Genomic DNA, 20,222 nt, shown 5'->3' on the forward strand with positions numbered 1-20,222 from the left:
ATTCCATGATTCGGTTATCCAAACTATTCCAGATAAACAATTTCACTGGTGGGTATCTGTTGTATTGATTGGTATTTGCTGAGTATAGAAGCTGCAGTTATATATTGCTGTTGGTAGTCGATTTTTTGATTCCTTTCTGTCCATCATTACAGCCATGACATCGACACAAACCTTCACTCCAGCAGAGCTTGCCAAGTTTGATGGCTCGGATGAAGCCCAACCAGTTTACGTTGCTATCAAGGGAACAGGTGAGCCATCATGGGAGTGTTCTGTAGTTTTTGGCTGGCTTTAACAGTACAAAAACGACCACTCGATCAAGAATCGATAATGCATTGGCTGATCGTTTTCTTTCAACACATTTAGTCTTTGATGTGACTTCCAACAGAAAAATGTATGCTCCTGGGCAAGGATATGCTGTATTTGCTGGAAAGGATGCATCTAGAGCTCTTGGAATGTCCAAGCTACAACTCGAGTACTGCGTTTCCGATTACAGCACTTTAACTGCTGAAGAGGTATGTCGAATTGCATCTGAATTCCATCAACGGAGATGAAGACCCAAAGCTTATTGACCATCTCGCTTTATTACTTGAATTGCTAGCTCAAGGTTCTGGATAATTGGCATGTGTTTTATACCAAAAAGTACCCAGTTGTAGGACATACCACAACTGCTGCACTTTAAACTTTTGTTTCTCTGGGCTACAAAAATGAGTTGAATATCAAATACAATCTACATATTTCACTGTGTAGTTTATAATCTTTGGTGGGTTGCGATAAATGAGAGTTTCAATGGATCGATACTGTTTTATTCAGGTTTAATCATAGTACTCTTGGTCTGTTTGTGTTGTTTATCTGCACATCTACTATCGTGCCTTTTGGTTTTGAAAACCATCATGGTTTGGCCATATCAACCGATATTGCGAATGCTATACACTGCACCACATACACAATACATAGATTCTGAGATATCATTAGAGATTAAGACAAACGCATGTTCAACGAGATGCAAGCTAGATCAGAGTTTTAGAATATGATTTGCACTGTTTTTAATGGCCATACAACTGATCATTAAAGTGATCGTGCTATAAACCTGACGATCCAACCAGTCTTGTTGAAAATGATACAACATCTCATTGCTTATCGATTAAATCAGATCGACTGTTTAACGTAGACTTTTATTTGAAAATTCAGTTTACTTGTTCGAGTCACAGGCATAATTTTGTCATTAGATTGTTTCCATGTATCGCTTGATTTCCCAATCGGTAACAGCATTACTCCACAACCGCAGCTCGTGCAATCTTGTAGCAACAAAGTGATCCACAAACTCGTCACCCAAGACTAGACGAGCCATGCTATTTTTTTCTTGCATGCATTGAACAGCATCCAACAATGTCCGTGGCAAAAGTTTAGCATCTTGGTTTGTCACATCGCCTTTTGCAGGAGGAAAGGGTAAAGAGAGATTGTTACGGATACCGTGCATACCACATGCAAGAATGGCTGCAACTGCAAGATAGGGATTGACATCTGCTCCAGGAACACGTACTTCAATACGAGTTGATTCAGGTGAATTGAGCGGTGGACCAATGATACGAATAGAAGTAGTACGATTTTCTTGGCCATACGAAACAGTGAGCGGAGCCCAATAGTTTTCCACAAGTCGTTTATAGCTATTGAATCCGTAAAATAAATGTCACCAATATTTAATCGTATACTAGCAACACATCCTAGTCATCATACCTGTTTATGGTAGGAGCCATAATAGCCATGATAGAAGGCAGCCCAAGCAAAATACCAGCAATGAATTTTTGCATGGTAGGAGTCATTGTAGCATCCACATCACTAACAGCAGTATCGGAGTTTTTGGGCATAGCAAACAGTGATGCTCCAGTTTCAAGTGATGCCAGACTGATATGAATATGACCAGAACAACCAGGCTGATCTTGGTGTGGCTTTGCCATGAAGCAACAAGTAACTTTATGGTTCAAACCGATCTGCTTGACTGCCATTTTGAATACATGTGCGCGATCAGCGAGCTCCAGCGCGTCTGTATACTTTAATGCAGCTTCATAAACACCAGGGCCTATAATGAAATAATACAATGATCAGGTCAATATTTGGCATGAATGCATTCATATCAAGAATCATAGTGATCTCTTGCCTGTTTCAGTATGCAAGCATTCGATAGGGATTTCTAAGCTTGCGCAATGATCAAAAATGTCGTTAAAGAATTGTTGGTTGAGATGGGGTCGTTGAAGTGAGTATCCAAACATGCCAGTAGTAAGAGGCTTGAGACCAACACCTTTTTTCTGAGCCAGAGTATCAGGAGTTTCTTGAAAATTGAACCATTCATACTCCATGCCAGCAAGAGGACGCAACCCAGCAGCAGTGAATTCGCCTACAATCCGCTTCAACAGATTGCGAGGACACATGGCTAGAGGTTTTCCAGTGGTAGGATGATAGAAATCGACCAGGAACATGGGCTGATTGTTGTTCCAGGGTATACGACGCATGGAGGACGGGTCGATCTTGGCCAGGATATCTGAAAACCCCGAATCCGATGCAAGTAGCGGAGGAGGAGGTTTAACTAAAGCATCGTGTTGGTCCCATCCAAACAGCACTCCACAGAATCCTATCGGTTATAAGAGTATAAATAGATTCAGTTTTTCGTACACCACTCAGTGTGGGGTCATTGGAATGATGGTCGATAGGCTTACCAAACCCATCGTCCATCGACTTTTCGATTTTTTCGAGCATCACCGTTTTCCCTCTGGGCAGTCCATCAATGTCGCAGCCAGTTAGCAGGACTCGTTTGTCAGATTTAAGCAGTCCTTTAGAGTATGCAGTGCTTAGAGCAACGCTAACCTCCTTGACCTTATTGTCAGTGTGGATCATATCTTTCATTTTATCTGAATATGCTTGCTTAAAGTGTTTAAATAGGCAGGAATGACAAGAGTTTTATTCAGCAGGTGTCCGCATTCATGACAGCTTTAATGTAATTCAAGCATGTTTTTTGGATCTTTTTGGACCAAGATATTTACGACGTTGCTTGATCATATGCGAATACATGACATAGAATCCAGGTGGGTATAGCGCAGCCATCCCAACAAGAGTGTAGTAGAGCAGAGTGCTGTATTGACGTGCAGAATCCCATGATCGCATTAGTAGCCATAGCTCACTACCAGCACCTATCGGATACAATACATAAAAGAATGTATATCTTTGAATAGTAGAGGTTGGATCAGTCAATGACAGTAGTAATGGTAGTAGAATAAACAAGTAGCTACCTGGCCCAGACAAGAGCAGAGGGATTGATGGCAAGCAGACTAAGTGCGTAGTAAGAGTAACGCACAACTTCAGTGATCGACCATGCCAAAACCATTGTGGTGAATGCAATATGCTGTCTGACTCTCGAGTCGTTGAAGAAATAGCACAAACCTACTAGAAACAAGCGAGAGGATATCTGCAAGGCAGTCGTGATGACTGGAGATTTGACAGCACCAACAAGTGCATGAAGAACCTTGACGTGAGCAAGTGTTAGTAATTTGGATTGAATAATAGAGTAACGATCGACATACTTCCAGGAGAGCACACAACTGGACTAATTCAAGTGTGTAGGACACAACAGAATACGAAAGCGAATAGTCACCGTTGGATGTGATCAGACAGTGTAGAACCAGAGTCAAGATATAAGCCCAACCCACAAAAGATGCGACATTGTATACAATCAACCATAGCAGAACCAGAGGATGTTCTATTCATTGCAGGCTTGATTAGTAACGATCTGCTTGAACAAGAGCATGTCCAACTCACCCGATCGCTGCTTTGTGGATGTTTTCATCTGAGCGGATAGGTGGAGCGCAGACCCTATTTTTGAATGGAATAAACTAATTTGCCGATTGATCGGTAAATTAGTCTGTAATGGGGACTGGACTCTATTATTGCTCCATTTCAAACTTTCGACCCAAACTGCAACTCGACAAATGTCATACCAAGACTCATGGTACTCTCTCCTCATTCAAGGGTGGATGCCTTATGTTGCTGTGGGTATATCGCTTGCCTTTATAATCGTACAGCTCCAGTTTACTCCCACTGCAACTACCACTGATCCACTTCCCGGTGCTTTTGCTGGATCTAGCAAGAAAAAGAAAAGGAAAGGCAAGCCAGTCAACACTCTTTCAAAGAATAGAACCAACAGTCCTACTAAAACACCAGATCATTCTACCACAGTTTTATCTTCTGTTGCTGATTCCAACGCGCTACAATCTTCATCTCAGGAAGCCCTTCCAGCTACCCAAAAGTCTGCATCTCCAAAGCGAAAGATCCTTGAAAAGGGAACAAAGATTTGTTTGGATTTTAAGCTTCGGTCTGAGCAAAACGATGCCACTGCTAAACAAGAGTCCCATGCACAAGAAAATACTTCTTGGGTGGTTCAATCAAACCAGTTTGGAAAAAAACGAAAGCAAGCTATTCCTCAGTCTGCATCCTTGTTGACTCAAGAATGGCCAACCCCTGCCGCCACTTGCCCTTCGTCTTCATCCAACACCAAGTCGAAACAACGCAAAAATACACCTATTTCCAATCCATCTCTCAACCTTTCGAGCTCTACCGTTGGATCTGATTCAGTCGATTTTTCAAAAGATCCCATCGATGGGTCTATGCGAACTGATGCGGATGATGATGTGGAAGTTCGTGCTCGTGTTCTAAAAGTTTTACCACCCGAAGAAATCAGTATTGAATCGCCTATGCCTGCTGAAGATGGCTGGCAGGTCATTGATGTCAAAAAGAAATGCAAGTTTTTTTGTTTAAATCTATATCTATCTTTTGCTTTAAACTGATATCCTTGAATGGCTTGTTTTAGTGCAACCAAGAACACTCACAATTGTTGGCTCATCCAAGCCTAAACCTACATCATCAACTATAGGATCATCTACGTTAGGAACTCCTGTGTTGACCAAGACACAGCGCAAAAATATGCGCAAAAATGATTTAGCAAAAGCCGCCAAGGACGAGTCAGATCGACTGCAGCGTGAGAGATTAAACCAGCATCGTCGCGCACAAGAAACTGAGCAACTAAATGCATTGGCTGCTAAAAGCCGTGATGCTGCTCGACAGAGAGCAATGGATCGCAACTATTGAAATAAATCGTTTTTTCATTGAAATCATTTAATACATTAGTTGAATATCAGCAAGACTGGTTGGTTTCAATCATGCTGAATCCAATCAAAAGCTTATTTATTCTTGGCATTCATTCGATCTTTAGCAGCTTGCATGTCTACCCGAATGTTTTTGTCATATGCCTTGTAAAGCAGTCGTGCCATGCCCAACACTACAATGATAAACCCAATGATATAGAGTAAAGAATGTTCTGGCTGAAACAACTCTGTATGCAGCAACAGGTACTCGGATGTAAGTACTCGGGGCGTGTCAACTATCGAGTCTTGGGTTGGCTCTGCTTTTGTTTTAGAAGCTTCAAATGTAGACGCACCAGGACTCAATTCCTGCTTAACACCATCTAAAAAGTCGGATTTCTTGTCCATCTTTCCAACAACAGAACCAACATGGCCATTTGCAGATTTCTCGACTTCTAATTTTTCAGAAAGTTGGGTTTGAAATCGCTCCACAGCCATCAAGCTTTCAGAAAGACGATGAAATACATTCATAAACGCAATCAACTCATAACGGGAGAGTCTGTAGTCATTCACGTCATTCCCATACGAAAACAAGACTTTCAAGGCAGTTCCTAATCCAGTGATCTGCAGCTTGCCCCATAAACGACATTTTTCACATCCAATGCAGTCCATAATGAGTGAAATGTTGCGAAAGCGCAACTTGAATTCATCTTTTAAATCCTAATAGTTGCGATAAAGAGTGTTGTTTGTATAGATTAACGATATTTGGAGAACTAAAAGCCAATCTGTCAACTTACTAAATACGAAGCTTCCGCAAACATGGTACTCTCATCAAATGTTGAGGGACATGTCGACACAATCTTGGCAACTTGATCCACATGTGCCTGGACAGTCAATACAGTCAGCAGTGAATAACAAAAATACACACAACCAGCATTGCATTATAGCTGCATACCTTTACAAGACGCTCGTCCTGGGTGCCATCACAGAAAGGGTGATTGGCTAGATACGGAGCAAGTTTGGAGGCAGATCGAACAACAATTGCCCATAAAAAATAAAGGTTTTCCAGTCGGCTAGGAAATTTGGCAATTCTGTCAACATAACAGTCTAAATTATGAACCTAAATTACAAGGATTGGCAGAATTTAATCAAAGTTATTTCTCCAATAATGGCTGCCAACAATATCAGCACTGCATGAGCCTACCCATTCACCAGTGATTTGATTGAACCATTGATCACAGATATGCATGGAAATGGACGAATGAAGACCTATGGATCAAAAATGACTAGATTAGCTTAAAATCCAACAAAATTTGTACGGTTATCAAGTCAGAGCACATGAACTCATCATGCAATGCGCACCAGAGATTAGCTTGTAGAATACGCGCTTTTCGGTACACACATCATCAATATTTCGTTCCAACGGATTGATATTGCCAGTGTTTAAATGGGATCCAGCAGTCTGGAAGCAATTCTCTTTGTAAATAGCACCCCAAACACGTTCGCTAGATTCTCCTGAATATCCAGTAAACCGCTCAGGATTCTTGACCAAATCAACATAATTTCCAACTGCTCAAAAAAGAATTCAATACCATGACATTAAAACGATTACCAGGTTCAAAAAGATCAAGACAAATACCTTCAGTTAATTCATCATCCAGCTGACAAAAATCTTTTTCGTTGAATTCACATTGCTTGACAAGCTTCAATCCTTTTGATTTGCTAGCCTCCCAATTGATGGATGAGAGAGCCTCTGTGCGCCATTTTTCTGGAATTTCATGCTAGAAAAAACAAATCGACACAAAACGGACCGCATTTAGTCAAAACAAGTAGATGAGATTGTGTAGGTCAAAGCAGTACCAACCTCGTCAGCTTCAGTGACTGAGCAATGTTCACCAAAGCATAAAAAGTTTTCGTTCCAAAAAGGACACTGTTTTTGTAGATTGACTTTGAAATATCGAAAAACAGTGGTTTTGACAAGTTCATCAAGAACAGGAAACAGGCGAGCATTGACTCCCTGAGCCGTCTCGAATTTACAGCAAGTATCTTTAACAGTCCCCGATGGCTTTTAATGGGTTGCATTATAACATTGAATGCATAATGTGCGATTGTTATCGAGGGTGGAATGACAGTTGAAATGGAAAATTGGGATAGCGGAACGCCAGTCAAATATTAGAATGAATTCGTTCATACTCGTTATAAACACATCATGATTCACCACGATAGAACAACTGAGATAGTACCAAAGAACAGTGTTTTAAAGACAGGATGGACTTGAGCGGGGTCAGCGATGAAGTTTTTTTGAAAGGAGAATCTCCAGAAAGTCCTTTGCCAGCAGATCCAAAAGCAAGAGCAGTAGCGATCAGCATGGATAGCAAAATCATGGAATGATATAAATGCATGTCTGGCAATGCTGGGCAAGAACCAAGTCGGTCTTGTTGGCAATTGACACGACATAAGCCATTATTTTGATGGCCAGACTCTATATCTATAGCTTGTCTGAAATGGAATTCATTTTATTGATTTGTCATGACCGAATTCATTGCACCTTCTGCCAAACTACTCAAGTGTACAGAGCGATCGTTTGTTCATCAGGTTGCTGGACATGTAGACTCTTTTGAGCCTTGCACTGTTTCTACTACCACAACCAGTCCTTGCTTGGTTAAATCCACCACTCTATCTGAAATTGCTTTCTACCGTCATGCTCTTTCAAACTACTCCAACATGTATCGTCTTTTCATGCCTCAATACTTTGGTCATTGTTCTGATCCTTCCATGTCTGACCTCCCAGACTCCATTCCAACCATTGTTGAGCATCCTTTGACCCCGATACTACAACACTCTCCGCCTAGATATGCGAAGCTTTTTTTATCTGACTTGACTGCAGGATACTCTTTTCCTTGCATTTCTGACATTAAAGTGGGAGTAAGATTGTATGGAGATGGTGTATCGCCAGAAAAGCGAGACCTTATGATTCTGCAGTCACAAATCACTACTTCTGGATCTATTGGCTTGAGGATTTGTGGCATGAAGGTGTTTCAACCCAAGACCCAAACCTACGATGTCTATGACCGATCTTTTGGTAGATCCATATTATTTGAATCCAAGAAAACCTCGCTTGAAGATAACCAAACGGCCTCGTTTAAACTGGTTCGTGCTGGATTAGAGGCATTTTTTACTTTGGCAGTTCCTGGTCAACGTGGATGCACCTCACACCCTGATTCACTCACTCCTACGATGTTGAGTTTGAATACTCCCGAGGGTCTAAAGGTCCAGACCATCATGACTTGTACGCGAGATTTACTTGTGCAGCTGCGATCTGTTTTAAAATCAATACCATTGCGTATTTATGGTGCATCTGTTTTGTTGGTATACGAAGGCGATCCATCTGCGTGGAACAGAGCCATCAGTCAAGACTCTGATTGTCCTGTTAATTCGTTGAGCAATTTACATCCAGTTCAGGTTCATTTGTTGGATTTTTCGCACTCGTCATTTGTGGATGATGGTCAAGGTCCTGATACTGAAGTGCTATTTGCACTAGATAATCTTATTTGTATCATCAACAGTATGCTTCAAGATCTAACATTCACCTGAACCGTATGGATTTTGAATATATTTTTAAAAACCATATGTATTAGTATGCTTGGAAAGCCTGGAAACCAGTGAATTTGTTTTTATAACTACAAACACATCGCCTTCATATTCACGTCTTTTGGCAGCATCCAAACTCGCTAACAAACACCTCTTTGGTTTCAAGAGGCAAACCAGCAGTACTCTTGCAAAACTCTGCAATGCGTTGATGAATGGCTTGGGAACGAAGAGAAGGCTCGCCTTTGGTGACTACAACAATGCTTGCCTTGCGTAGCACACAGACAGATGTCTGATATCTGAATATATCGTAATGGGTAGCAACGAGTCCACGATCTAAAAAACAAAAGTTGAATTGGACCATTATAAATATAAAGCCAGTAGAGTGTAAATGCATTTATGCTTTACCGAAACAAGCATCCTGAAACTCTTCAACGTTTGGACGACCAGCATCAACTAGTACAGTGATACCACCAGACAGCATGGCATCATCAACGATACGAGCAATGCTAGACAGGGCATTGCGCATATAGATGACATCGGCACCAACAACCAGATGAAACTTGGCAACGAGGGAAGAATCTAAAGGCTCATGCCAATTCAAGTGATCAAATCTAAGCCTGGAATCATTAAACCCATTGAGTTCTAGCACACATAGCAAGTTAGAGCATAACAATAACAACGATAGTGGCAATGCAAATGGATACCAGCATTCATTCGTCCAATAGCCACAGATTCGGGTGCAAAGTCCGTAGCAACCACCAACGCAGCACCAGATATAGCTAGAGCAATGCTAGATACTCCCATGCCAGTGCCAATGTCCAAAACAGTTGCGTCAACCACTTCTTCCTGAAAGACAGAGCAAGCCAATTGAGCCAGTAGCAGCGATACTCCCCACACATGAGCCCATAAATCAGACTTGGCTAGTGGCATGTCAATGGGAATGCGTTTGGGTTCTTTGACTCTCCACAAGGGAATAGATAGATTAGGACTGATTGAATAAGAATCCTTACACAGTAAATGTAGCGGAAGCAGTTGGTTGTTATCAGCAAGTGCAATGGTAGTGGCCATTTGATCTGAAGTACTTGATATTTAGAGTTTAGTGTATCTTGTTGAATTGAGCAAGCTCACGGCTATCGACAATCAGAATGAGAATCAAGACGAGTATTTATACTTTAACATCACGATTTCATCGTGTTGAATACATTCTGATAGCATCAAGCAGGCTGTCGTTGCAGCATTTTGAAAACAAGAATTATCCGTAAACCTACACGATTGCTTCAAATTAGCTTGCAAAGTATAAGTAGAATGTTAAAAATCATACCAAAACAAAACGAGCGACATTGTGGTAGAAAAGACACGATGGATGGATGTTTATACTACTCAAGCAGCTACACTAAAAAAGTATACACATTGCAAGCCATGGATTAGGATAACGGCAATAGTGCACTCACCAACAACATTAAGATCGTGCAGTGGCTTATCTCACACTATCTATCAGGCAACTCCCGTTACACCCGACAAAACTAAAAATGATTGTGGTCTAGACACTGTTGAATGTATATTGCATAAACTGGGTGTAGATTGTGGATGCATTCAAATTGTAGTACCTTGAATATCAAAGATTCGCTGCCTTTCTACTACAGATTTAGTCAATAGTCCCAATCCGTTACCTACAACATCCATTATCATCAAACCACAATTTGCATGCGATCGTCTGGAGAAAGACCAATCAACTAGTAAACTCGGCACAACTCGAGTAAATTTAGTGTGAATTGGCTGTTGATGTATTTTGGCGTCTTGATCCAGTTCTCTATTTACGTCAAGACAACTGTCGATTCAAACCAGTTTAAATCAACCCAGTTATGGCTACTGCTTCATCTTTTCAACGACAGACTGGATATGGTGCTAATGCTCCTCAACCACCCGTGGTTGATATTGGATGGGAACCTAGTAAGAATGGATCTGTTCCTGAACATGCTGTTCTTGGTGGTCAAGAAAAGGATGGCAAGTGACTGGTTGTCATTCTATGACTTGTATATTGTTCATTATTACGATCATGTGTCTGACTAGTGCTATGCATTAGGACGGAAACTGTTTATTTCTCGAGTGTTTTATAATGGAGGAGAGCATCCAGGGAAAATGGGCCAGCATCTAGGAGGCTGCAGGTGAGTACGACTAGATGGCCATGTTTAATCTTGCATGAATCATTAGCTCGTTGTTACGCCTCATTCGTTCACAGCTTGAATCTTGGTGGTTGTCATTGGAAAACTAAATGGTTCCATTCATGTATTAGCATCGGATACGCTGGCAAGGAAGTTACATTGTCTAATTGTGAAGTCCTCGTTGCTGACGATCAGCATCTTGAATGGGTGGCAGTGCGCAATGCCAACACCCAATTCAGTGATGCATATGGTAATGCAATACTAGGGTTATAGATTCAATCTCTACATCAATGGCCTGATTTTAACCCTTGATTTATCTAAACTAATTCTCAGCTCCAATCATTGGTGGTCGTGAGCCTGATGGCAAGGAACTTTATATCGGCAGATTCCGTCGTGATGGACTCTGGGTTCCTGGAAAAGTTGGCGATCATCTTGGCGGTATTTCGTATTCGTTTGGTGGATCCGAGTATCATGCCAAGGACTTTGAAATTCTGTGCTACCACCAGTGGTAATCCACATTGTCAAGGATCGACTAACGATAGCAAAAATACATTCATATATTCATAAACTTTTGAGTTTCAGCTTGGGGTTGAAGCAATGTGAATAGACATTGATATACAGCATCTGGTGTAATCGAGGTTATTTATTCATTTTACAAGCTTAAAATCTAGTCAAGAGCCATCAGATCCGTTCTCTATCCAGCCATGTCAATCAAGATTTCTCCCACCCGTCGTTCAGCGGCATTCACTCCCTTTAAAAACCTTCTCATTTCTCCTTCAAACTCTACCACCACCTCACTGGCACCCCCCAATGCATATTCAATCCGTTGGCCATCATTTTCAGTGTCGCACACTATCGCCTCCCATTTATCTTGATCTGCAGCAGATTGCTCCATTATCAGTAGCGATCGGTCTATAAGCTGGGTGCGTTGAGCTATTGTATCTTCAAGTGATTGTATGTACTCGTCCAGCTCAGATATGGTTGATGAAAGAGTATCTAGCGATGTCAAGGCCTGAGCAACAGTGCCGCAATGTGTATTGAGTTCATTTATCAGATGATTCATTTCAGCAGGCATAGAGGACACATGATGATTCCGTTGTTGATACCAATGAGACGGAAGTACATTAACAAAATCGATGGGTTTTGAGAATCCACTAAAACTTGCTCTTCGATGCATTCCATTTACTAGCTGTGTATCCTTGTTCGTATCACGTAATGCATGTGTAATAAAAGTGGCTGATGAAAAGCCATGGTTAGTATACACTCCATATCGATGCATGCTTTGAATAGATGGTCTTGGACACGCTCCAGTCGATGTTGAAAGGGGCACAGATATCGATCGAGAGAAAAAACGTTGTGTGTTGTATTGGGAAGCACTAGTATCTTTTTCAGCCATTAGTTCCATCATCCATCGAGGTTTATTACGACCCCTTTGTGCACTCTCAGACTCGAGGAAGCCCGCATTGTTCAATCCAGACCCGTCAGTATTTGCCGCACCAACATTCGCTTCATTCAATGTCAAGTCAAACGAATTGAATTTGCTCGTTGCTCCACCAATACTCCTATCTCCATTTTTTTGAGGAGATCCAGGCTGAAGCGATGGCTTTGGCAAGTTGGAGTTTCCAACTGGACGCGCTGTACTTTCGTATGCGTTGCGTGTAGCAAGAGAAGTTGCATGTGCAACGTCACTCACTGTAGGTGGAGCTGAAGCGTATGGACTGCTATCATTTGAGATAGGTGCAGTTGTATCATTGATATTTTGTGAGCTGGAGATAGATGTTGTAAGCCATGATGAATCCACGAGCTGCTTCTGACTAGGATGAATACTAGAGGCAGATGCAAGTGAAGCTTCGCGAGAAAATCTAGGTGAGAGTATGTTGGCATGTATACTGCCCTGTGAAAAATCCTGATCAATACTTTTTGCATCCGTTTGACCCAAAACAGGCGGTATAGATGATGGCGAATGCTGATGAGTTGGACCGGCCGATTTATCACTGCCTCCAACAGGTCCAGCAGCCAAAGAATTTGCTGTTTGTGACAACTTTACACTATTATTCTGAGAAAGCATTGGAAAAAGAGGAAGTCCATTAGTTGTACTCCACCTGCGACCCATCTTCCACGACGAGCCTATATTTAAATGTGTATTGGAAGTATCTTTGCTGGGATTAGGTGATTGTGACCCATCAACGACTTGATTGTTGCGACTGAATCCGCCATCGTTGCCATCAGCGCCAATTTTAATCTCATTCATGCTGGAGACTGACTTGTCCTCCATAACCAATTTAATATAGTCTACAAGAACGCGGTTGGTTTCTGTAGCAGCCACTGCAGCCAAATTATCTACAGTCAAGGTGTTTGCAGCAAGAGGACCAATGGGCTGTGAGGTAGAAGGTATACTGGTAGGAGTTCCAAGGGTAGGGTTAGATGGAGTAGCAGCTAGAGACGGGGGATCGAATGAAAGAGAATAATTTTTATGAACCTCGCCATCATCGCTCCTAGTATCCATTTGACCGCTCCGATCATCGCTGTCGTTATCGACTCCCCAAGCATGCAAACCTGTGAAATCATTGATTTTTGATCGCAGTGAATTCATCATAGCACCACCAATCTCGCTTACAACATCACCGGCAGTTTTTCTTCCAGTAGTGTTTGAGTCCATTTTTGTACGTGTGCGCTTATCCAACACCATTGTCACTTCGAGACCAACGGTACGCTGAAAATGTTTAACTTGTTTACGAAGAGAGTTTGGATCTGATAAATGCACACCTTTTGGTGGTGGATATCCAAGGGCAGTAAGACGTGATCTAGCGGCATTAAGCTTGGTAAGAACAACAGTATACATTGATGCTTGAGTCCATGGTTTTGGTGTGGATGTAGTAGAGAGTGGAGTGCTATTGGCGGTATTTGTAGATTCAAACTTGGTGATGTTGGAAAAGGGACCAAATTCGAAATAGAAATACTCCATCGCGGCAAGTGTGACTTCATAAATAATAGTCAGATCTGGGGACATGAAGGAGTGGTCTGATGGTAGCTGAAGTGCGTCAAAAAAATGCAAACCATGATGAATCATGCGAGTAAGAATTGGGATTAAGTTTTCAGCAGCACAACAAGTAGGAGGAACACCCAACTGGCTATGTATATTTTTTCTAGTCAAAGGATCTAAAGGAGCACAATCGATCTTGTCGGTTGAATGCAGCAAACCCAATATTGACAAGTTGGTCTTGAGAATGATTTGGGCTAGAGCAGTGTCGTAGTTTTCACCAGAAGGAATAGGAATGGCAGATCTGATATCAAACAGTTGGGATTAGTCAAGCGACAGCATTCATGCAGAGAAGCCGAATTTCAAAAGACTCAACTCGATGGGCATTCCAGTCATGATGATTCCTAGGTTTGTATGCATTGGTACGAGACCGTCCTCTTCAAACTCACCAAACAGTCTCTGAACAGCCAAAGAAAGACCCTCTGCCACAAACCTCGTAGGATCATCAGAGTTACCATTGGGAGTTGCAGCAACTGGGTTATTTCCAATTGATATAATAGCAACAGAGATGGAGTCAGATGCAAGGTTGGTAGCAACAACAAAGGACTTTGTGAGTTTGGAACAGTCCATCAGCCAGGCAGGCATGACATGAATTTGGAAGTTGTGCAGCAGAGAGTCTGACGACACCAAAGCCAACTGCAGCGATGGCTGGACTGTATTGCTGGTTGCAGATGGCTGCAGTGCCAACCATTGCAGCACATGTCGTTCGTGAGACACCAACTGTCGTCTCATCCACCCGTCTTACAAAACTTGGAAAGCTTACAACCCTTCATTGAAGTCTGGTTTCCCTTGCATGTCTGGGATCAATCCATGACACTTCCATACAAGTGTTTCTTCTTGAAACACTTGTGATACACTGTCTGACTGGTATCCCAGCGATCGGAACATGGCTCGACTTGCTTGGTTCTCCAACGAGATCTTGGCTGTAAACTGCTTCAATCCCAACTGTTCTTGGCCTATTTCATACTAGACTTAGTCTTGAAATCCCTTACAATCCACTGTCTCATCCAATCCATTACCGTATCTCATCATCATATGCGTCGCACACTTGCCAAACCCTTTTCTCCTGGCACTTGGCTCTATTCACATTCCCATCTTGTTAGTATCACCACATACATCGCATGTCCTATCATTAGCTTACCTGCAATCATAACCTCAATTTCTGCATTCTGAGCATTGTCTAGATCGTTCAGATACAGATTCACATCACCAATCATCCCTGCTATCTCACACAAAGGTCCGTGTCGATTGTCTGCCATATCCTGCGATAATACAATAAACGTGCACTCTAAACAGTGTATGGATCAGTCCTATAATCTCTGATTCATGGTGTGTATCGTTTCAAACTAGAAACTGCAATCTTGACAACTATATACTTGATTCATCTGTGCGCCAAGACTCGCACATCTCATACTCTTCCTCAAGCGTAAGAGGCTCTGATGCCGTCATTTCTAAACACCATGTTAACAGATTAGACACTTGGATGCTTGCTTCATGTATATATCTACCAATGCGTACTTTGAAGAAACTCGTCTTTCATCCACTCATGATATGTTGGAACATGCTCGGTCCTGTATGGCACTAGCACCAAGTTTAGAGCTAATTAAAGATCAGGTTCATACTCAACAAAGTTAGCCAGCATTCCTGGGCTAGTGTCATCCTTCTCCTGATCCAACTCACTGTCACTCATAATGGTGGTGTTTTCATTAATGCGCATATTGTTCGAGTCTGCTGATAGCCACAACAAAATAATGGGTAAAAGGACAAAATCATCACTTGCAGTTCATCTACCAAATTAAAGTCTATCCAACTACTCGTCTGCATTCAGTTCCAAGCAATTGCACTCCCACCCACACAATAACTAAAAAGCTAATCCATTGCTTTGCTTAAATATATATAATTGGTGACAGATATAAAAGAAAATGGGAGAAACAAAGAAATTCGGAATCAAATAGTAGAGAAGGCATAGACAGGATTAGTGGTTAAGGTGTATAGGGCCAAAAAATATCACCAACATACTCAGCAGCTGCAGTACGATTGTGCATCAGCAGATGTACCAGCAGCCAAAGTCACATTGCCTGTTCGTGAACCAGACTGGTTTCGTTGCCAAAGTGACGGCGTATCAATAATCTATCAATAATCGCCACATGTAAATAAGATGAATCCAGAATTCAAACATCGCAACTCCAAACATACAGCAACTTACTCGACGAACAACCTCAACAAATGCATCTCTGACTCCCATAGTAGTTTTAGCACTCGTTTCAATGAATAGAGTTCCCATCTTCTTGGCAAATGCCTCGCCTTCTTTACGAGGAACTTCGCGGCCACCTGAAACATCTTTATCACTCTTGTTTCCTACAATGATCTTGACAACAGAGTTATTGCTCGAAGTGTACGTGTCAAGCTCATTAAACCACGTTTGGAGATGATCAAACGATCCTCTGTTTGACACGTCATATACTAAACAGCAAGTTATAGGTGAGTGGATAAAGTAGAAAAGGATCCAGTTAAATGAGACCGTCGTCATACCTAAAATAACTCCTTGGGCACCACGATAGTAGCTCGATGTTAATGTTCGAAATCGCTCCTGTCCAGCAGTATCCTACCCAATCACAGAGCACGACAAAATGAGATCCGCTGCTTCAGATATTAAAACCATTTGTTGAATCCATGGCATACAACTTACCCAGATGGTAAGCTTATATTTTTTGGAATCAATATCGATTACTTTGACTTTAAAATCTACACCTACATATACATTACAGTTGCAATAGATTTAGATATGAGATAAAATCTTGCCACTCAGCGACTATTCAAAAAGAATAGCAGGGGTCTATGCAAAGTGATGCGGATAGCCATCAAGGGTCTGCGCTACAGCACAAATATCCATAAAATCAATGGCCAAAACAATAGGTATGAAATCAATCGTAAATAAGCATGGTTTACCAATAGTAGCCGACACCTCATCAGGCTGTAGCCAAAGGTCGTCTGTAAATTGTAACAAAAGTGAGGATTTTCCAGTGCCAGAGTCACCAATAAGCAGTAATTTAAAGGTAGAAACAATGTCTCTGTCAGAAACAGTGGTTCCAGCACCAGCAGTATGACTGTGTCCTTTCTGATTGCTCATTGGTATAGAAATAACTGCAGCTATGAGTATGCATTTGTCAAGGCTGGAGACTAAATACAAGCCAATAGCACTGTCACGTGTATCTCAGATACAAAATTAAATCACGTTGTTCTATGCATGTGATCAAACCCTGACTGCCAAAGTCGAGCTAAATATTGGCAGTAAAGCAATTCACGATGCTTTCAACTCATGTTTCTCTAAACCGCCCATTCATTTTAAAAATCCTATCCAGTTGCCAAACTTTGTTAGTCATGGGTTTTAAAGTGTCCAGGACTAGGAATATCAACCCATTTTTTCGGATCCTTTCGACGTCCATATCCACGAACGCTAATTGGATGAGCCTCGGTGTTAAATACATATTTGCTCAAATCAATCGTGCTATCGTCTGAAAACAGCAAGTATAGATATTTGAGTGTCTCTGCCAAGAAAAAAGACTGTTGGCGATTGTGTGGTTTCCCTTGATCGTCTAGGCCGTGATATCCCACATCATCTTTACAATTGGATTCCAATGCCTAATCAGTGGTATTTAAAAATATCCTATTAATTACAGTTTCAACTGCACACCGTGTTAAATACAGTACACGACAATTATAGATTTACCTGGACAATGCTCCATCCCCATTCTCGGTAAATAGGATTATGAGTGTATCTCCACATGTAAAAAATGGACTCGACAGTCTCGGGCCTACCAAAAATAGATGTTGGCATCAAATCATTCAAGATCATTAAGCATACTCAATACTACCTTAGAATGTAACTGCGAGTATGAGCTATCAAATTTCCATCAGCATCTACTCTTGTCCATTCACCCCCAAGTTTAGATTCCGAAATTTGATACGAGTCATAGCATGTTTGCGTAAGCTGAGAGGCAATCTTGAAATAACGATCTGCGTCCTCATTGGCGAGTGTGACTGCGCCTGTAGAAAACATCCCGCCTGCAAAGCAACTCTATCGCAGATTGGTACAGTCCCATACAGTAGCATGCCAACAATCATTATTAGTTTTGTGCACATGTATCAGACTATTTGAATATAGCCACTACATGATCATAAAAATAGCATATGAAACAAGCACACACCAAGTGATGGAATTTATCTGATGTGACGCCATATCTCTTGTCAGTTAAATAAGCTCCTCCAGTTGGTGTCTTGATCAATAAATGCTCCTCAATAGCCTAATCCCAATAAAACGATGAGTTGAATATTAATATCCAATGCACACATACAATGAGCCTTGGCGATTCTTACCGATGCTGCATCATCGTACAACTTTCTATAGCGAACATCACCAGTAGATAGCCACAACTTGAGCAGATATTCATAGTATGAGTCTGTCTCCAAGGCGACAGCATACCACTGAGATGTTTCTGTCAAAGAATATGTGCTAATCTCCATAGGTGCAAACCCCTTGATACTGGTCTGGATTGATGAGATTTGCTCAAGCGCATACAAAGCCTATAGTAATTCACAAGTCAATATTCAGCATCCAAACTGTGTTTATAAACAGAAATGAAAAATTTGAACAATAAAGTATAGGCAACTTACATTATTGGCATACTTTGGATTTCCAGTAATGTCCGATAAATATTGATATTCTAGCTGATTGGTACCCACCATTGCCAATGAAAGATATCCGGGTTTGGCCTTTCTTCTATATTTCAAATGCAGCCAAGTGATTAGCAAACGTATCCAATCTCATACCAAAGCATGGATAACAAACTCACTCTTTCAGATTAGCAATGTTTTCTGGGATTCCAGTTTTTGTCTGAAATACGCATTCCAAACGATCAGCCAAGTCCACTGCAAGTGCTAGTATCCGCTCATCTCCATCCAAATCATATGCAGACAACAACCCACCCAATGCACGAATCACGGTCTCGAACACATTTACATCCGTGTCGACTTTGTCGTAATCTAAATTCTCAATCACAAGAGCCTTGGCCTGATTAAATTCTTTCATCATTCCTGCAATAAAGAGAGTCGACATGGAGTCAATTGGAGTGAAAAGCATGGATCCTGGCTCAGTCCAGCTGTGTCCAGTCTTTGTCAAGGGATCAAGTTCATCTGTTCCACGAGCATATTTCATATATCCAGACCATGCATGGCGAATCATCTGTATAAAGTAAATTGCGTCAACATATAGTCATCAGCATGTATGCAAATTTGACTCTATACAGTAAGCAGGGCTCAGGTTTACATCCAGATAGTGCGTGACAACCAAACGTAGATACTCACTTCACGAACATACATTTGCTTGACAAAATCTGCACTACCATCTTTGGGTGGAAGACCAGTACTCGGACTTGGTAGCTGATATCTGGTAATATTAGCAGTGACTATTAATCCATACAAATTAAGATTAGGAATAGAAAATCAAACAGTTTCATGCCTCCAACATGGTGTTTGAAAAGTAAGCACATTTGACATACAGATAGATGATTGCCAATTTTGAGCATCATGATCAGGGAAAATGTTTCCTTGAATAAATTCAGCATCACCCTCCATATCTATGTTGTCCCCAATAGGATATCCGACCAAGAATGGTTTGGTGGTGCTAGTGCGTCGATTGAAGTAAAAAGAGAGATGATATAGTCCATAGGCTCCAATTAAAAACAGTATCAGAAGTCGTAATCTTCTAGAAGCTTGTCGTCCAAATCCGAGCATTTTGTAAGGAACTCAAAGTCGAATGCAAAGCGCTATAGTTTGTATATCAACCAGTTGATGCTTCGACAGCCACTTTTCAATTTCTGGGGAAACTATAGATCACTCAAGATGGTCTTTTAGTGCTTATCAAGTATTCACATGACTGGCATTCCGTGAATCTTGGGCAATGCGCTCAGACATGTAATAGATGCATGATTACGTTGTGAAGCTATGCTCTGATAGCAAAGTCAAACTGCAATCAGTCATGCTTGATTTCCAGTCGTATTCACATGAGTAATAACATTATCTTGCATCGACTATTTTAGAATAGATCATGATTGAATAGTCGTTACATTTTTCTATTAGAAATTGATTATTTGTTGGATAAACATCGTGTCGGGTATCGCATGCTGTACAAACCCTATTTTATTAAACTCTAGCAGAGTTTAAGAATGGACGGTATGAGTTCTGTGACACTGTTAAAGGATTGACAAATTGTGACGAATGAAAATGAGTAGCAAAACTACTCAT

General features: G+C 41.3%; 12 protein-coding genes across 12 annotated transcripts; 4 read left to right on the plus strand and 8 right to left on the minus strand.

Annotated features, from left to right (window-relative positions):
• Window positions 1-184: 184 nt before the first annotated feature.
• On the plus strand, window positions 185-655 carry BATDEDRAFT_7272 (uncharacterized protein; the record flags this gene model as incomplete). The annotated part of the gene is made up of 3 exons (XM_006678250.1): window positions 185-248; window positions 364-512; window positions 599-655. Coding segments are annotated over 3 exons (270 nt in total), but the record flags the coding sequence as incomplete, so codon positions are not given.
• A 567-nt stretch (window positions 656-1,222) lies between these two features.
• On the minus strand, window positions 1,223-2,898 carry BATDEDRAFT_29956 (uncharacterized protein; the record flags this gene model as incomplete). The annotated part of the gene is made up of 4 exons (XM_006678486.1): window positions 1,223-1,664; window positions 1,735-2,077; window positions 2,297-2,626; window positions 2,712-2,898. The coding sequence occupies 4 exons, from the start codon at window positions 2,896-2,898 to the stop codon at window positions 1,223-1,225; spliced, it is 1,302 nt and encodes a 433-aa protein (XP_006678549.1).
• A 96-nt stretch (window positions 2,899-2,994) lies between these two features.
• On the minus strand, window positions 2,995-3,835 carry BATDEDRAFT_88218 (enoyl-CoA hydratase PHS1; the record flags this gene model as incomplete). The annotated part of the gene is made up of 4 exons (XM_006678702.1): window positions 2,995-3,214; window positions 3,282-3,514; window positions 3,573-3,748; window positions 3,808-3,835. 4 exons carry the CDS (start codon window positions 3,833-3,835, stop codon window positions 2,995-2,997), a joined length of 657 nt encoding a protein of 218 aa, XP_006678765.1.
• Window positions 3,836-3,977: 142 nt separating this feature from the next.
• BATDEDRAFT_88035 (uncharacterized protein) lies at window positions 3,978-5,153 on the plus strand (the record flags this gene model as incomplete). The annotated part of the gene is made up of 2 exons (XM_006678599.1): window positions 3,978-4,763; window positions 4,894-5,153. 2 exons carry the CDS (start codon window positions 3,978-3,980, stop codon window positions 5,131-5,133), a joined length of 1,026 nt encoding a protein of 341 aa, XP_006678662.1. The 3' UTR covers window positions 5,134-5,153.
• A 450-nt stretch (window positions 5,154-5,603) lies between these two features.
• On the minus strand, window positions 5,604-7,191 carry BATDEDRAFT_1805 (ER oxidoreductin; the record flags this gene model as incomplete). Its single annotated transcript, XM_006678236.1, has 7 exons — window positions 5,604-5,846; window positions 5,924-6,010; window positions 6,058-6,246; window positions 6,331-6,395; window positions 6,489-6,695; window positions 6,766-6,907; window positions 6,991-7,191. Coding segments are annotated over 7 exons (1,134 nt in total), but the record flags the coding sequence as incomplete, so codon positions are not given.
• Window positions 7,192-7,627: 436 nt separating this feature from the next.
• On the plus strand, window positions 7,628-8,734 carry BATDEDRAFT_36919 (uncharacterized protein). Its single transcript, XM_006678548.1, has one exon. It carries the CDS (start codon window positions 7,656-7,658, stop codon window positions 8,718-8,720), a length of 1,065 nt encoding a protein of 354 aa, XP_006678611.1. The 5' UTR covers window positions 7,628-7,655; the 3' UTR covers window positions 8,721-8,734.
• Window positions 8,735-8,829: 95 nt separating this feature from the next.
• Window positions 8,830-9,785, minus strand: BATDEDRAFT_88217 (uncharacterized protein; the record flags this gene model as incomplete). The annotated part of the gene is made up of 3 exons (XM_006678703.1): window positions 8,830-9,050; window positions 9,123-9,359; window positions 9,422-9,785. 3 exons carry the CDS (start codon window positions 9,783-9,785, stop codon window positions 8,830-8,832), a joined length of 822 nt encoding a protein of 273 aa, XP_006678766.1.
• A 794-nt stretch (window positions 9,786-10,579) lies between these two features.
• Window positions 10,580-11,391, plus strand: BATDEDRAFT_24543 (uncharacterized protein; the record flags this gene model as incomplete). Its single annotated transcript, XM_006678415.1, has 4 exons — window positions 10,580-10,667; window positions 10,801-10,882; window positions 11,011-11,129; window positions 11,213-11,391. The coding sequence occupies 4 exons, from the start codon at window positions 10,580-10,582 to the stop codon at window positions 11,389-11,391; spliced, it is 468 nt and encodes a 155-aa protein (XP_006678478.1).
• A 98-nt stretch (window positions 11,392-11,489) lies between these two features.
• Window positions 11,490-14,651, minus strand: BATDEDRAFT_88038 (uncharacterized protein; the record flags this gene model as incomplete). The annotated part of the gene is made up of 2 exons (XM_006678704.1): window positions 11,490-14,163; window positions 14,236-14,651. 2 exons carry the CDS (start codon window positions 14,649-14,651, stop codon window positions 11,574-11,576), a joined length of 3,006 nt encoding a protein of 1,001 aa, XP_006678767.1. The 3' UTR covers window positions 11,490-11,573.
• A 27-nt stretch (window positions 14,652-14,678) lies between these two features.
• Window positions 14,679-15,510, minus strand: BATDEDRAFT_11065 (uncharacterized protein; the record flags this gene model as incomplete). The annotated part of the gene is made up of 5 exons (XM_006678276.1): window positions 14,679-14,875; window positions 14,939-14,998; window positions 15,061-15,207; window positions 15,296-15,370; window positions 15,438-15,510. Coding segments are annotated over 5 exons (552 nt in total), but the record flags the coding sequence as incomplete, so codon positions are not given.
• A 428-nt stretch (window positions 15,511-15,938) lies between these two features.
• BATDEDRAFT_11061 (uncharacterized protein) lies at window positions 15,939-17,049 on the minus strand (the record flags this gene model as incomplete). Its single annotated transcript, XM_006678275.1, has 5 exons — window positions 15,939-16,049; window positions 16,126-16,382; window positions 16,452-16,524; window positions 16,609-16,670; window positions 16,869-17,049. 5 exons carry the CDS (start codon window positions 17,047-17,049, stop codon window positions 15,939-15,941), a joined length of 684 nt encoding a protein of 227 aa, XP_006678338.1.
• Window positions 17,050-17,244: 195 nt separating this feature from the next.
• On the minus strand, window positions 17,245-19,712 carry BATDEDRAFT_34989 (uncharacterized protein; the record flags this gene model as incomplete). The annotated part of the gene is made up of 9 exons (XM_006678519.1): window positions 17,245-17,561; window positions 17,650-17,734; window positions 17,795-17,997; window positions 18,128-18,223; window positions 18,297-18,503; window positions 18,594-18,699; window positions 18,773-19,161; window positions 19,284-19,384; window positions 19,478-19,712. 9 exons carry the CDS (start codon window positions 19,710-19,712, stop codon window positions 17,295-17,297), a joined length of 1,689 nt encoding a protein of 562 aa, XP_006678582.1. The 3' UTR covers window positions 17,245-17,294.
• Window positions 19,713-20,222: the final 510 nt, after the last annotated feature.

This window comes from Batrachochytrium dendrobatidis (genome assembly GCF_000203795.2).
Source record: "Batrachochytrium dendrobatidis JAM81 unplaced genomic scaffold BATDEscaffold_5, whole genome shotgun sequence".
Lineage (NCBI taxonomy): Eukaryota > Fungi > Chytridiomycota > Chytridiomycetes > Rhizophydiales > Batrachochytrium > Batrachochytrium dendrobatidis.